The sequence below is a fragment of the Serinus canaria genome, chromosome Z (genome assembly GCF_022539315.1).
Source record: "Serinus canaria isolate serCan28SL12 chromosome Z, serCan2020, whole genome shotgun sequence".
Classification (NCBI taxonomy): Eukaryota; Metazoa; Chordata; class Aves; order Passeriformes; family Fringillidae; genus Serinus; species Serinus canaria.
In genome coordinates, this window is record NC_066343.1 from 64,789,200 (window position 1) to 64,803,947 (window position 14,748).

General features: G+C 41.9%; 1 protein-coding gene across 2 annotated transcripts; it reads left to right on the top strand.

Annotated features, from left to right (window-relative positions):
• Positions 1 to 637: 637 nt before the first annotated feature.
• AGXT2 (alanine--glyoxylate aminotransferase 2) lies at positions 638 to 14,271 on the top strand. 2 transcript variants are annotated; one of them, XM_050987390.1, is made up of 14 exons: positions 638 to 700; positions 2,110 to 2,195; positions 2,596 to 2,780; positions 3,080 to 3,203; positions 4,040 to 4,134; positions 5,234 to 5,327; positions 6,341 to 6,434; positions 7,262 to 7,362; positions 8,402 to 8,494; positions 9,231 to 9,363; positions 10,446 to 10,534; positions 11,986 to 12,135; positions 12,482 to 12,580; positions 14,056 to 14,271. In XM_050987390.1, exons 1-14 carry the CDS (start codon positions 670 to 672, stop codon positions 14,164 to 14,166), a joined length of 1,485 nt encoding a protein of 494 aa, XP_050843347.1. In that variant the 5' UTR covers positions 638 to 669; the 3' UTR covers positions 14,167 to 14,271. The 2 variants fall into 2 exon arrangements, with proteins under 2 accessions (XP_050843347.1, XP_050843348.1); XM_050987391.1 differs by having other exon boundaries at positions 9,237 to 9,363.
• The last annotated feature ends 477 nt before the right edge of the window (positions 14,272 to 14,748 follow it).

The window sequence follows — 14,748 nt, forward strand, 5'->3', positions numbered from 1 at the left end:
GAGCCCCTCTCAGTTGTCTCTTCCTGAGGCTGAACAGGATCAATTCTCTCAGCCTTTCCTCATAAGAGAGATGCTCCAGTCCCTTGATCACCTTTGTAGCTCTCTGCTGGACCCACTCCAGGAGCTCCATGTCTCTGTTGTGCTCCAGAGACCAGCAGTGAGCACAGACTCCAGGTGAGACCTCGCTAGAGCTGAGTGGCAGGGCAGGATCACCTCCTTTGAATTGCTGGCAGTGCTCTTCCAAAGGCATCCCAGACCACGGCACAGCTGGCTCATGCACAGTTTGGTGTCCACCAGGAGCCCCAGGTCCTGCCCACAGAGCTGCTCCCCAGCAGGTTGGGCCCAGCCTGTGCTGGTACCCAGGGCTGTTCCTCCCCAGGTGCAGGACCCTGCATTTTCCTGTGTTGAATTTCGGAGAGTTCTTCTCTGACCATGTCTCCAGCCCCTCGAGGCTCTTCTGAAGGGCTCACGGTCAAACTGTGTCAGAAGAAGACTCGGGACGGGACAGCGCAGGGTGACATTAAGGGGACAGCACGCGATGACACCACAAGGACACCACGGGATGACACTAGGGGACAGCATGGGATGACACCAGGGGGATGGCACGTGGTGACACGGGGGGACAGCAGCACACGTGCCGGGGCGGTGCCGCTGCCGGGGCGGGAGGACATGGCGGGGCGGCTGCGGCGGCTCGGCGGCGGTGAGGGAGCGGCGGGAGCGGCGGCGGGAGAGGCGGGAGCGGCGGAGGGGAGGGAGCGGCTGGAGCGCGGTCCGGGGGCTGCCGCGGCCCGGCACCGCTCCGTGCAGCTCGGGAGGGATGGCAGCACCGTGCCTGTCCGCGGGGTGGAAGCGCTTTCGGCGCAGCTGTAAATCCCTTGGGAAGGTTTCCAAGGGTAGAACTTCCCTAGCTCATGGGTTTTAAACTACTCTTTTCAAACGGGACTCTTGTAGATTCTATATTCATTAGCGCTGTAAGTGGTTGTAAGGGAAGTGACAATGTGTCTAATTTCAGAAAACTTTATTCTTCAGTCATTTACATTTCACGTGTGTTTTAGAAATTGGTTAAAACTTTTAGCTTTCAAAAACTAATATGTAACTCTCTAGATGGTGTTCTACGTGCAGGAATAGCGTCTCTTGAAATAACTCGCATAATCACAGGATGGGCCAGGTAGGAAGGGACCACAGTGGGTCATCTGGTCCAGCCTCCCTGCTCCCGCAGGGCCCTCCCAGAGCACACGGCACAGGATTGTGTCCAGAGATCTCTTGAATGTCTCCAGTGAGGGAGACTCCACAACCTCTCTGGGCAGTCAGGCGCCTCTTTCTGATACCTGCTGAATTACATGGGCAGTTCAAGGAAAGGCAGGACGGTGTGGTGTTCCCAGGATTTTGAAGCAAGAATGGAATATGGCAGGTGGAGCTGTCAGGGCCCTAAGCCCAGCTCGTGTCCCCTGAGCAGCCTCCCCCAGGGCTGTACCCCTTGCCCAGCAGCCCTGTTTCATCTCTGCCCTGAGCCTCCAAGTCCCTGCCTCAGCTGAGCCATGAGCCTTGCCACCAGCCCAGCCCTGGCTCTGTCGCCTGGATGGACCTTGCACTTCTGCTGTGGCTTTGTGTCCAGCCCTGCCTCTGCCCCCGCCTGCTGCTGCTCCTGCCCGGGCTCCCTGGGTGCACCCGGGACCTGGCTCGGCTCCATTCATGCGGGGCTTTCTCTGCGAGCCCTGCCTTGCCTCTGCCCTGCTCCCTGGGAGCACTGCCCATGCTGCACTCACCCTGGGCACCTGGCTGTAGAGCATCCACCCACTGCTTCCAGATAAGAACTTGTATTAGAAACAGGTTTTATTTTTAAAATAAAAATTGTTCTTCTGTCAAAATAGAAGTCTATGTGAAACTGGAAATTTGAGTTTTAACGGGTAAAACATAAAGACCTTTCTTTTAAAATTACATATATTCTGCCTTTTACTTATTTTTCCCCAAAGAAAATTTCTCAGACCAAAAACACCCTCCAAAATTTTCTGTGACTGTAGCTCGTGTGTTCATTGAACAAGCTTATTGAGCAAATCTTTTAGGTGTGTAGTTTGCCAAGTGTTTTATAATTGTATTATTATTTTATAGTTGCCTTTAAGCAGCAGAAATGGAAAAGTTCTCTCTTCACACAAGCAAAAATGCCTCCTTGTGATTTTGTACCTGAAAAATATGAAGTAAGTCATGCATACTACACTGAATTAAAATAAAGCTTCATTACTGGGTTTGGGTGGTAGGTTCATCTGCTAAATATGATTATAAAATTTGCTTCTTTGGGCACAACCCGACTGCCACAGCTAGGATATAACCTGTAGATGTACCTGTGTGACAAATCTGTAATTTAAAAACATTTAAGACAGAGGTATGTGCAGAATACCTCTGCACATACCAGCACAGACAGCAGCTTTATTTCAAAAAGCTGAGTTTCAAAAGTTTGTAGAACAGCCTTCAATGTGCCAGAATCTGTTACGGTCTTAATCCTGTGGAGAGCTGTGTAATCTGTGTGCTTCACAACAACTCCATGAGAGTGGATCTCTAGAAGGCACGGATGGATCCTGACTGTTTTATTCCACTCAGTCATATCCGTATGAACGCATGCAGAAGATCCGTGAACAAAATGTTGCACCTGCACTGAGAACGTATTACAAGAAGCCATTGCTGCTGCACCAGGGACATATGCAGTGGCTGTTTGATCATGAGGGACGAAGATACCTTGATCTCTTTGCTGGAATTGTCACTGTTAGTGTTGGACACTGTCACCCGTAAGTATGTTGCTTTTTGGTTTATGGTGTAAAATACAGGAAGACACACCTATGCTTGTTTTGTGCTTCATTAATCTGCAGCACTGTGAGCCTAAAACCAGAATATAACTTACTGAATTGACATGTGTCACAGTTCAGTTTCTGCTACGTTTTGAAGAATTCATTAATTTGGTCTACTTCCATCTGGCACACGGTGTGGCAGCTGCGCTTGCAGAATCAATAGCACAGAGGTACGTGCCTGTATGAGTGAGGAGTCTGTGTGGAATTCCATCCCTTTGTCTCTCCCTTGCTACATGCAGGAAGGTAACTATGGCTACCCAGAAGCAGCTGGCTCGCATGTGGCACACCACCAACATCTACATGCACCCAGCAATCCACGAGTATGCGGAGAAGCTAACTTCTCTTTTTCCAGATCCACTGAAGGTAAATTGCTTCTGACAGGAGCAGGGGCTGGTGAAGTGGGTCTCTGCTTATAAGAAGTATTTATTAAATAATCGAGAGCCATGATATCTCTAGAGAGAAAATCTGTATGGGGAATACAGTCAGTTAAAAAGCACGAGGTCCTCAGGGCCTTTTCTTCAGATCCAGCTGTAGACAAGCATAGTATCCCCAATTTCTGTTCTGTTTGTTTTCTTCCTTCACTTGTCACTGTGAAGAGGCATTGTGGGCTTAAAAATTACTTTTGAGGACTAAAGAAAATGTTTACTATTCTGACATATAGCTGGCCTAAATTCTCTTGATCTCATGAAAATCCACAGTGGAAATTGTTTGACAGTATTTTGTGTAGTGTGTGTAAATGTTTACTGACATTTAAACAGATAAATCACAAAAATGTCATGTTTCCTATTTAGTGAAACAGTAAGAAAAATAACTTTTTTTTTCAGGTAAAATAAATTGGTGATAAAATGAAATTGGGCTAGCAGAAGAGCACGAAGCTATTGCAATCTTAAAGATAGAAGGAGAGTAAAAAAAATAAATTAAATGTCCTGCTTAGTTTGACCCAACACTTTATTTTCTTTCTATCAGAAATCCATCTCAGGAAATCCTGTAAATTGAAACCTTTTGAGATTTTTCTGTACCTTCCCAGGGCACAGTTGGATCTTTGTTCTCATCTGTAGCATAAGGGCAACACTAATTTGTCGTGGTGAGGTCACCCTGTGGCAGTGCTAGGCTAGAATTCATCGTCTTACTAAGGGACATGGTCTGATGCCGAAGAAGAAGGAGGTGTTTTTGTGCTGATCCCAAGTGTTCTCCCACAGGTGGTTTATCTCACCAACAGTGGGTCAGAAGCCAATGATTTGGCCATGTTCATGGCAAGGCTACACACTCGTAACTTCGACATCATCTCTCTCAGGTAATGCCGACAGAGCTTTATAAAACCCCTCTGTGTATGGGATCACCCTCTATGTGCCTAAAGCAAGAAATAACTGAGAACTCTTCACCCCAGGTCCACAGAGGAGAATGATATAAAATTACTTTATTTGACAAAGAGGAGTAAACCAGGAGCTGAAGTTTTCATACAGCGTGTTAGAACTAGTTTGCAATAACAACGCAACCTGCAATTTTTGTTTGTGTTACCTAGAAAATGATCTGGTGTCTGTGTTCAGTGTGCTTTGGTAGATTTTTGTTCATGGCCAGACCAAGACTGTGCAACTGCTTCATTCTTTCTCCATTTCCCTTCTGCAGTGCCCCTGTGGGTTCAAAGGTACCTCTGGAACAGCAGTGCAGTGAACCTCAGCAGGGAATGGCTCTGCCTGGGAGCTGATTTTTTTTTTTTGTTTGCTTTTCTGCCTTGTTATTCTGTCAGGGCCCTGAACCACAGTTCACTGCACAGGTACACAAACAGCTCTTCTGGCTTAATGACAAGGATGGATGTGGGCTGAACACCAGTGCACTGTAAACATCAGCGTAAACATTTCACTTCACTGTGCAGCCCAGGGGGCCTCAAATATTAGAATAAAAGGCCGTGTTAATGAAGAGCTGTATTTTTCTGTTACTGTCTTCAACAGAACATTGGGTACCTACCTTGCTTGTGTATCCTCACTGACTAATTTTGATTTGTATATAAAACTGATAGCAAACCACCATCGAGTTTAATGATTGGCAAAACCTGTTGGAGACGGCAGCTGTTTCCAAGATTCAAAAGACAGAGATGTTCGCCCTGTAGGGATCAGGTGCTACAGTAGAATTTCATGAGGCACTGTCTGAATTACTCTTGGTTCCAGTGATTGTACTCATCTCCTCTCAAACATTTCTTCACAGTTTTTATATTTGAAATAGCTGAGTCAAAAGGCAGAGCAAAAAATGGCAGTAGGAATCTTCTTGGTTTCAGTGCAACAAGGCACATTTTCCCCAACAAGTTATATCTCAGAAGCATGTCTTCTTAGAACTGATATTGCTCCAGACAGTTCTCGGAAATTAGTGATGTTGATCTGCTTTGTTTTTCTGAACAGAGGAGGATACCACGGAGGCAGCCCTTACACGCTGGGCTTGACATCTCTGACTTCTTATAAGCATGGTGTTGCCAATGGCTTTGGCTGTACAACTGTGAGAATTTTTCTTTAATTTTTTTTTTTCATAACCTGGGTAACTAACAATTGACTTGAGTGTTTCAGCAATTGCTATGTTTTTTGCTCTCAAGTGCTTTATGGCCACTAATCAAAACTGCAGTGTGGCAGTTTCTGCTGTGTAAATTCAACAAGAGCCCAAATCCCCTTTTCTTCTATGGATAGCTTCTTAGGCTAATTTGGAGTTAGGACAGCCATAACACGAGTAATCCATAATTTGCAGTTCTTTAGTCATGCTTGATGCTTGCATGGGAGTCTGTGTAAGGAACAAAATATTGTTCTGATCCCCTTTTTTCAAGTTTGTTTTGGCAGATCTGTGCAAAGCTGCTTTCAGATGGTCTGGAGCAGATCCTTCTCTATAATGAATGGGAATCCTATTTCAGCAAGACAGGAGACACATCTGTTAAGGAGATCCACTGAGGCTAAATGGCAGTATGTTATGTCCCTGCCCTTGAGCAGACTGGAGTAACTTTCTGTCTAGAAGCCGCTATTGCTGACTGCAGTAGTTACATGTGACAGCTGAGCCATAAGAAGGCTCATTTACAGCAGCTTCCCAGCCTGTCTCAGTGAGTGCCCAAACTCATGTGGTATTTCATCAGCAGCAAGGATCAGAAAGCTGGAGTAGTCTCTGTTAGATCTGCCTGCCTCACTCTACTTTTCAGATTTTGTTCATATTTCAGATTACCGAAATACTACCAGCAACTCTTAAAATGCTCTGGCATTACCTTTAGGTAACCAATATCCTGACTAAGAATGAAGAAAGGAATAAAAAACAGTTGAGTGGCTATTGCTGGAACAGTCTAAGCTTTTTGATTCCAAAACTATCTTGGTTATTTGGTGTTACTCCCCAGGTGTTCTTCACACAAGTTCCTTGAACTGTGTTTGCCCCTTGACTCTAACAGCTGTTTTTCTGTTTTGCCATTAGTAATTAGATCAAAAGATCTCTTAGAAAAGTGTCATCAAATCTGTAGCTATTTCACTTATGCCTGACAGACAATGTTACCAGATGTTTTTCGTGGTCCATGGGGAGGCAGCCATTGTAGAGATTCTCCAGTGCAAACAGTTCGGAAATGCAGCTGTACTGAAGGTTGGTCCATGACAATTTTTGGGTTACAAAATACTACAGGGCTGTGGAAATGGATTATAATTGCCTCCTCAAGCAAAGTACATGTCTGTTTAGGTTTTGCAAGGCTGACCCAAAAAGAAAAAAAAAAATTGCAGAGAATCTCAGGATCCTGTATCCCAGTGGGAAAAATCTGGGACAGATGACACCACTTTCTCAGATTTCTTCTTGAAATCACAGTGTTTGTTTCCAGTATGTGTCATGATCAACTCTGGAAGCTGTGGAACTCACTTCCGCACATCTGGAAGAAGAGAAGTGTTGATGGTCTTTTTTGTGGTTCCTAAAGTTCTGACGACTTTCCAGCTTTTATACTGGAATAAGGCAAACAGTAAGGACCAGCAATAGGTGGAGGTCTTACACGGGGCAAGATGTTCCATACACCGCACAGTGTGAAATCTCTTCCACTGCTGGGCAGCTAACAACAGTTCCAATCAGCTTTTCTACTGTTACAACAAGCACTTTTTATTATTTTAGTTCATATGCACACGTAACAGAATGGTTTGGTTTTAGCTTTGCCGTCCCTAGTGGATGGCAGCATTAGCCATACTAATTGCTCTGTTCTTTATTTAAGCACAAGCTGTATTCTCCAGAATCCTCCTGCCTGCACTAACCATGGAGTACACATTTACGAGAAGAGACTCACTCCTTTGATGTTTAGCTTTTTACTGTTCATTTGAGAGGTGGTATTTACCACACAGTCATACAACACTTGTTGCTTAGATGCATAGTTTCCTGTTTTGAAGCTAGTTTTGTGAAGTAAATTCCCTTCAAACTGTTTCCTCTGTAAACAGGTGCATGTCTTGCAGAAGACCAGTACATCGAACAGTTCAAAGATACTCTGAATACCTCAGTGCCCAAGACAGTTGCTGGATTTATTGCTGAACCAATCCAAGTAGGTAGTTTGCCATTTCTCAGCTGTGATAGCAAAAGTAGTGTGAAATACTCAAATCTGATATTCTTTAGCTGTAACCTGAACGTAGATGTTTGCTGATTCTTACTATGATTTTGTAAGGCTTTAAACAACTTAAGTGTTTGAAAGTTTGGATGCACTGCCTTCAAATTTCAGCTTTTGTCACTGACTTAATTGGAACTAGAATTTTTCTTGTGAAATTAAACACAGAATCATGATTAAACATACACCTTTTTTTCTGTATTTAAGTAGTGAGTATGATGCATGCTGTTTCTATTATCTCCTTTCAATTTCCATTACTATTTCTGTAAACTTTTAACTCAACCTGCTTCTCCCTCTTTTAGTCATGTTGTGCACCATATTTTTAACAGCTGTCCAGCAACTGATGGCCACAGGATTCATTCTCCTAATGTTTCACCCTACGTTCACAATTGCTTTATATGTGGTTCTTCAATATAAAAAAATGAGACCTTATCCCAGGCAAGAGAAACAATGTGAGAACTGTGACTGCAAGGAAAAACTGGAACAGTTCTCTGGTTTTTGCTGTTTTCTAAGTACTTACATACTTGAGTCTAAAAAGCTGTTTTGGTCCAGGTGGAGGGAAAAATTGTATTTCCAAGGCAAATGCAAACTTTCAGGGTGAAAAGACATTGAGGAGGCAATGTTCTAAACAAATTAACCAAAGAAGGAATATGAATTCTCTGGTCAACTTCCTCAGCAAACAGTTCCTGGGTTTTGCCGTGTGTAGATTTCCATGGTCCTTATTTCAGCAGTTTCTTGTTAATTGACTTGGTCTTACAGTGATTATGGTCTCACAAACATTCCTGCCAGCACAACTAGCAGAACAGCAGGCAGCACTCTGGAATGGGAATGCAGGAGCTTTCTGAAGTGGTTTCATTGCTGGAGCCAGAAGCTTGTAACAGCAGTCCTGCTGTTACCTGAGGGCTGCTAGGTTTTTTCCTCAAGTAGAATTCCTGTTTCCTTGTTTGTTTCTGAAAACGTTGCGTTTCTCTCTTGGCAGGGTGTTAATGGAGCTGTTCAGTACCCAAGAAATTTCTTAAAGGAAGCTTATCAGCTTATACGGGAGAGAGGGGGCCTTTGCATTTCAGATGAAGTGAGTCAGATTTTTTTACCTAAGAATTCTCTAGTAGGGTACTTCTGAAAGTTATCATAAAAGAATCCAGGTGAAGTCTGGGAATAATCTAAGTGAAATACAATACACTTCGTAGCTTAAGTTTAACACAGTGTTAAATTGCATCATTCCAAGCATAGGAGCCTCCCAGTTTTTACTGCCTTTTTTCTCATTTTGGGCAGAGGTAATATTTGTAGCAGAGTTCAGTCCTTACCTTCTGGGAACAGTAAATTTACACAAATATGCAACAAATAGCAACAAGTAGCAACAAATGCTACTTGTGATGGAAGATTTGTCAAATTAACCCTTCTTTTTATGAGTGTTGTTGACAGACATAAAATACAGAAGATACTTGATTGCTGTACGTCTGCAAATATGTTTTAGTAGTAGAATTTTCTTAGCTAAAACAATATTAAAACAGTATCAAATGCTTCAAATGCTTTTCCATTTCTTTTCCACCTTGAAATGAACACTGCATCTTATTTGTGAAATCTCACCAGGCCTAAGACATGATGACATATTATCACATGAAAGAAAAACCCAATTACAATAAATAGCATTTTGTCTAGAGCTATCCGAATAAGGGTCCTAATACAAGTTGACTCCAGATATAGTTGCTGTTTAATGCAAATCAGTAACAATAGAAACACAAGAAAAGGAACTATATTATAAAGTGTGATAAAGTGATGAGTGTTTCTCTGAATTTTTCCTTTGAGAGGTACAGACAGGATTTGGACGCACAGGGAGCCATTTCTGGGGGTTTCAAACACATGGTGTAGTCCCTGACATCGTTACTTTGGCAAAAGGAATTGGTAATGGCTTCCCAATGGCAGCTGTTGTTACAACAAAAGGTATAAGTGTTCTGCTCTACTATGATCTAAAATGGAGTAATTGTAAAATATAATACAAAATATTTGGTGGTGAGATGTGTGTTTAAAAAGCTGAATGTTACTTAACACTTTATCTCAATCTATCTTTTGAGAAATGAGTCGGGTCCTCATTGCTTCAGTTTTTTCACCACATGTGCTGTATCAGTACAAAGCTGTATTTAAATGGGTTTAGTTCTATAACTGAAGCAGGAATGAACACGTGAGTGGTTTGTAGAGCTGGTAAAAGAGGCTGGAAATCCTCACTGAATTCACTGTTTTACTGATAAATATAGTGTGAATAAATAGGGCAGGACGTTACCCAGCTGCTTGATTCCTACAAATGGCAGGCTCAATCTAGTGAGGAAAACCTGTAGATAGCAGGTGAGAGCATATGTTAGAAGCATGACTTTTAAAATAAGTTTTGTTTTGGTATCTGCTAGGCAGTATAGTTTTTGGTAATACTCATATTTTGCACAGACTGCTTTCAGGAAATCTTGCTGTGTTGTCTCCAGTAGAATCACAGTTGAACCTCAGCAAATGAAATTGTTGTCACAGTAACAAATGCTTAAAGCAATTCACTACAGTTACCAAACAAGGCAGAGAAGGCCACCAAGATAATCAGAGGGGCAGAGCACCTCTCCTAAGAGGTTGAGAGGCTCTGGGATTGCTCAGCCTGGAGAAAGCTTTGGCCTTCCAGTGTAAGAAGAATGGAGAGGGACTTTTTAGAAGAGCATGGAGTAACAGGACAAGGAGGAATGGCTTTAAACAGAAAGAGATTAGGTTTAGATTAGATATGAGGAAAAATCATCTTTACTGTGAGGGGGGTGAGGCTCTGGCAGAGGTTGCCCAGGGAGGCTGTGGATGCCCCATCCCTGGCAGTGCTCAAGGCCAGGCTGGCTGGGGCTGTGAGCAACCTGGTCTGGTGGAATGTGTCCCTGGCCATGACAGAGGGGTCGGAACTGGATCATCTTTAAGGTCCCTTCCAACCCAAACCATTCAGTGATTCTGTGATTCTGTGATTCTACAAACTGAAGGAGTAACCAGTGTTGTTCTTTTTCTTTTAGAGATTGCAAGCTCCTTGGCTCAAAACCTTCACTTTAATACGTTTGGAGGAAACCCTTTGGCCTGTGTAGCTGGAGCTGCAGTTCTTGATGTAGGGAGAACATTACATGGATTTATCTGTACCACAGGTCTTTGTATCAAAAGATGAAAGTTGCACATATAAGTTTCTATGTGGGCAATTTTTAAAGTAACTAAGTAAAGTGCATAAACATATGCATGTATACATGCATGGCCAGTGTGTCCCATACACAGGAAAAAAATCCTGATTAATTTAATTGTGAAAATTTCCAGATGTCTATGAGTAGGAGCTCTATAATTATGACTTCAGAATCATTTTTATCTCCGTTGGGTTCTCTACTTTGTTAGCAAAATTGAAAGAGAGTACATACTCAAAAGCCTTAGCTAATTCTTTCATAGCACCACACAAATACATAGCTAAGAAAATCTATTTTCTGGCATACGTGCTTAGCAAAATTTTACTTTATGCTTTATGCTTACTTTATGCTTTTACCTTGAAAAAAACCTTAATGACCAGACAGTTACAAATACCTAAGGTCAAAAATCAATCTGGAAAAAAAAATTACCTCACAAAAAAGAAAACAGAAAAATGTGCAACATATTTCACTGATTATCAAGTAGAAAATCAGTCAGTGGGCAGTAGGTCACTATTACAAATCAATTTGTCTTGATTATGCACAGAACATTCATTCCTGAAGCTCACTTCATAACAGCAGACACTATTTCTATTCATGTTACTTTCCTGAGTGGTTTGAGGGGTTTAAGCTATTAATAAGATGGATGTTTGTATAAAGAACCCATGTTTTGGGGTTTTTCAACTCTGCAATAACTTGGAACCTAGCTCTGAAATAATTCCAAGGTAATTGTTAGAGTCAGGAAGAATAAAATGGGGTTGAAAGAAAAAGGAAAAAAAAAGAAAAGTAGAAACAACCACTTTATCTTCTGTAATTATTTTTAAATGTAATTTTTTTAAATGCAGATGTTAGGCTCATCTAATGGTTTCTGTGTAGGTGCCAGAATATTCCTGCAAATAAGAACTCTGATTAAGGAGGACAGTGTAAAGAATGAAGAAAAGATTGTTATTAAAAAACATGGTGTTGCTAAATATAATACAGTATTCAAGCTGTTCCGTGCCTAGTACACACAAATAACCCCAGTCAAATTGTATTCTTCTCATGATACCGAAAAAAATTACAATATTCTGGTAAGATTTTGAAAATAATCCTTCTGGTCAGGTATTTTCCAGTTACGAGTACATTTGAGCAGGAATTACTGGATTAAATGTAAGTATTAAGAAAAATGTGGAAAGTGCCACAGAAATATCAAAGTATTATGTGCAATTGTATTCTGATGCTGTAAGCATCATAGCAGTGATGTGATGAGTTCTTCTAAATGTGAGCAGTGAGGTAGTCAAGGAACATAGCAAGGAAATGAGATAAATACAGCGTCAAGTTCAATGGGGATTATCAGAATGTGTTGAAAGCTTTTCCTGCAACACTGTCATGGGTACTTCATTTTAACCAGGCTATTGAAGAAGACTGTCTACAAAAAAATAGCGAGGATGTGGGAACATACATGCTGCTGGAGTTGGCTAAACTACGGGATAAATTTGAGATTGTTGGAGATGTCCGTGGCAAGGGACTTATGATTGGAGTAGAAATGGTGACAGATAAGGTTAGTGACTTCTTCATTCCTTTCAATTTACAGTGCCATTGAAGGTTTTATCACATTCTATTTTAGTTGAAACAACAGAAATACTTCCTGTTAAAAAGCAGACAGTGCAGTGGGAAAACATTGCTCTAGCTAAAAATGAGCCAGAACATTCCATCATTCAGCTATTTCACAAGCTTTGAGTAAACAGTGACGTGCACCTTAACTGCACAGGCTCACGAGAGCAGGTAAGTTATGCAGCTAACATTTTCAGCTAGAGTTGGGATTTATTGGAGAAACTGGAATATACATCTTTGCCACAGAGCTAATTTAGAATATCTGAGTGAAGTTTAGTATTTCCTTTCCTTAGGACAGCCGACGCCCTCTTCCAGCTGAAGAAATCAATGAGATCTGGGAGGACTGTAAAGACATGGGGGTTCTGATTGGCAGAGGAGGGCTCTACAGTCAGGTACTGAACCTCTGGTTATAAATAAAGCTTATTTTCTGTCCTTGTGAACTACATCCTTGCTTCCCTCAAGTTAATTTAGTTTAGTAAGTAGACTAGAAAATGTATACTCATAGGAGCTATCTCTGTTTAATGTTGCTTATTTTAAAACTGAGCAGGAACTATATGATTCTTTTCAAATATTCTGAACAAGCTCAAAAGTTCGAGTTTTCCTTCAGAGGGACAACTTCCCCTAGGAAACCAAGGTACTACAGTCTATGCAATTCAGAAGAACTCAGCAATACCAAGTCTTTGCACAGTTTAGGTTATCACCTGACACATCAGTACAAAACTAGTAGCACTTTGAGTCTGGGGAGCTGGTAATGTTCTAATTCTATGGTAATTGACAGGGGAAAAAATGGTGTTGACAGCAAACTCAGCAACAGCACAGAAGAGAGACTTGGACGTGAAGGCCATCAGCCCACAGCAGCTGACAGCAGCTGTGGCTCCACGCTGTAGCCAGGACCAGCTCCCTGCAGCGCTCTGTTAATGGCAGAGGATTGCCTCAGGGTTGGCCGTCTCAGTGAAGCCCTCTGACACAGAGGAGGCAGCTGCCATGTGAGATGGATGGGGGGTAGCTCAAATAAATCAGACACTGTGTTTGTCACCTCATCAGTCCTTCCCTAAATCACAGATCAGGAGGCAGGTAACAAGCTGAAGCTCAGTGCAGTAGAATCTCATTCTGTCTGGTAAGAGGGCTGTTTACCTGTGAGCGTTTGCTTCAGCAGGGGCTGTGGGAGGGAAAGCCCATTACTCTGCTCTTCCTGCATTAAGTTGCATGATGTGATGCCAGAAAAATCTGCAAGATTCTTATGGAAAATAAATACTCTTGGAAAAATTGATCAAACATTCAGATTTAAGAGACTATGCTCTTGACAAGTGTAGCTGTACATATAACCCTTCCTGATCAACATGCTTTCCAGCTATAGCACCCTAACTACAATATAGTATTTAGTGATTCATTCATAATGCATTCTCTTAAAGGCCTTTAAAAACAGCCTATAATAAAATAGCAAATTGGCTGACACAATGGGAGAGCCTGCCACTCTCAGCAGATACTACTTTTCCCTGCGGTATAGCTGCAAGAAAGGAAAATACGTCTGTCTCTGTTCTTTCTTTGTACAAATCCATCTGAGATTTTACTCTGTCTTTGTCTGCTGAAACAGAGCTGCAGACACGACCTACTCTACTTAGGTCTTTTGTGGAGGCAGTTAGGTTATCAAGAGGGGGTCATGAGTCAGATGCAATTCAGTGCAGTGAAGTTCAAAATTGCTCCACTTCAGAGCACATTTATCATAAGCCTCCGTGCCTGCACTGCTGTTCTCCTTTTTTCCTCACTTTTTTTGGGGCGGGAGTGCTGACCCAGATAGGCTGCGTGAAACCATATTCTTCTCATACAATTTGAGCATTTCTTTTTTTTTTTTGTTCTCTCTCCTCAGACATTCAGAATTAAGCCTCCCATGTGCATTACTAAGAGAGACGTCGACTTCGCTGTGGAAGTATTTCATACTGCTTTACAGAGACACGTGGAAAGAGCAGCTGCAAAATAAAATTGATTTGTTTCCTTACATGAGAGGCACACCCAATCCCTGATTCCTGCAACCCAGACTGGGCACTAATCTACCCTGGAAAATAAAATCACAGTGTGATGATTACATGGTTGTTCAGTATCATAAGAGCGTTCTGACTGATACAGTGTTCAACAAAGGATAAAGTGCAATCTGTTTTGTAAATCTACAGTTCAGTTCTACAGTGCTTATTTGTATGAACTACACAGCTATTTTGCCATTATCAAAAAAACCCTGACTGGATTAACAGGCTACCACATGGAGAGGCGGGTATATGTTCTTCTTTCCCCTGTGAAAATCCTATCAAAATCAGCAATTTTTAGAAAGAGTGACAGAAAGAGTTGGGAAAGAAATTTCAGAGTTAAAACTGTTTACCCTGCCTACAAGGACACACTGTAATTAGAGCATTACAAAAAGTTTGCAGACAGTTGAGATGTTTCTAATTACAGTAATTATTTTTGTCATGGGGATAAGAAATCCAGTCATCACTCTCTCCAAAATACACTTCTCTTTTTCTCCTGCTGCTTTTGGGATTGCACAGCACACCCATTAATCATTTTGTAA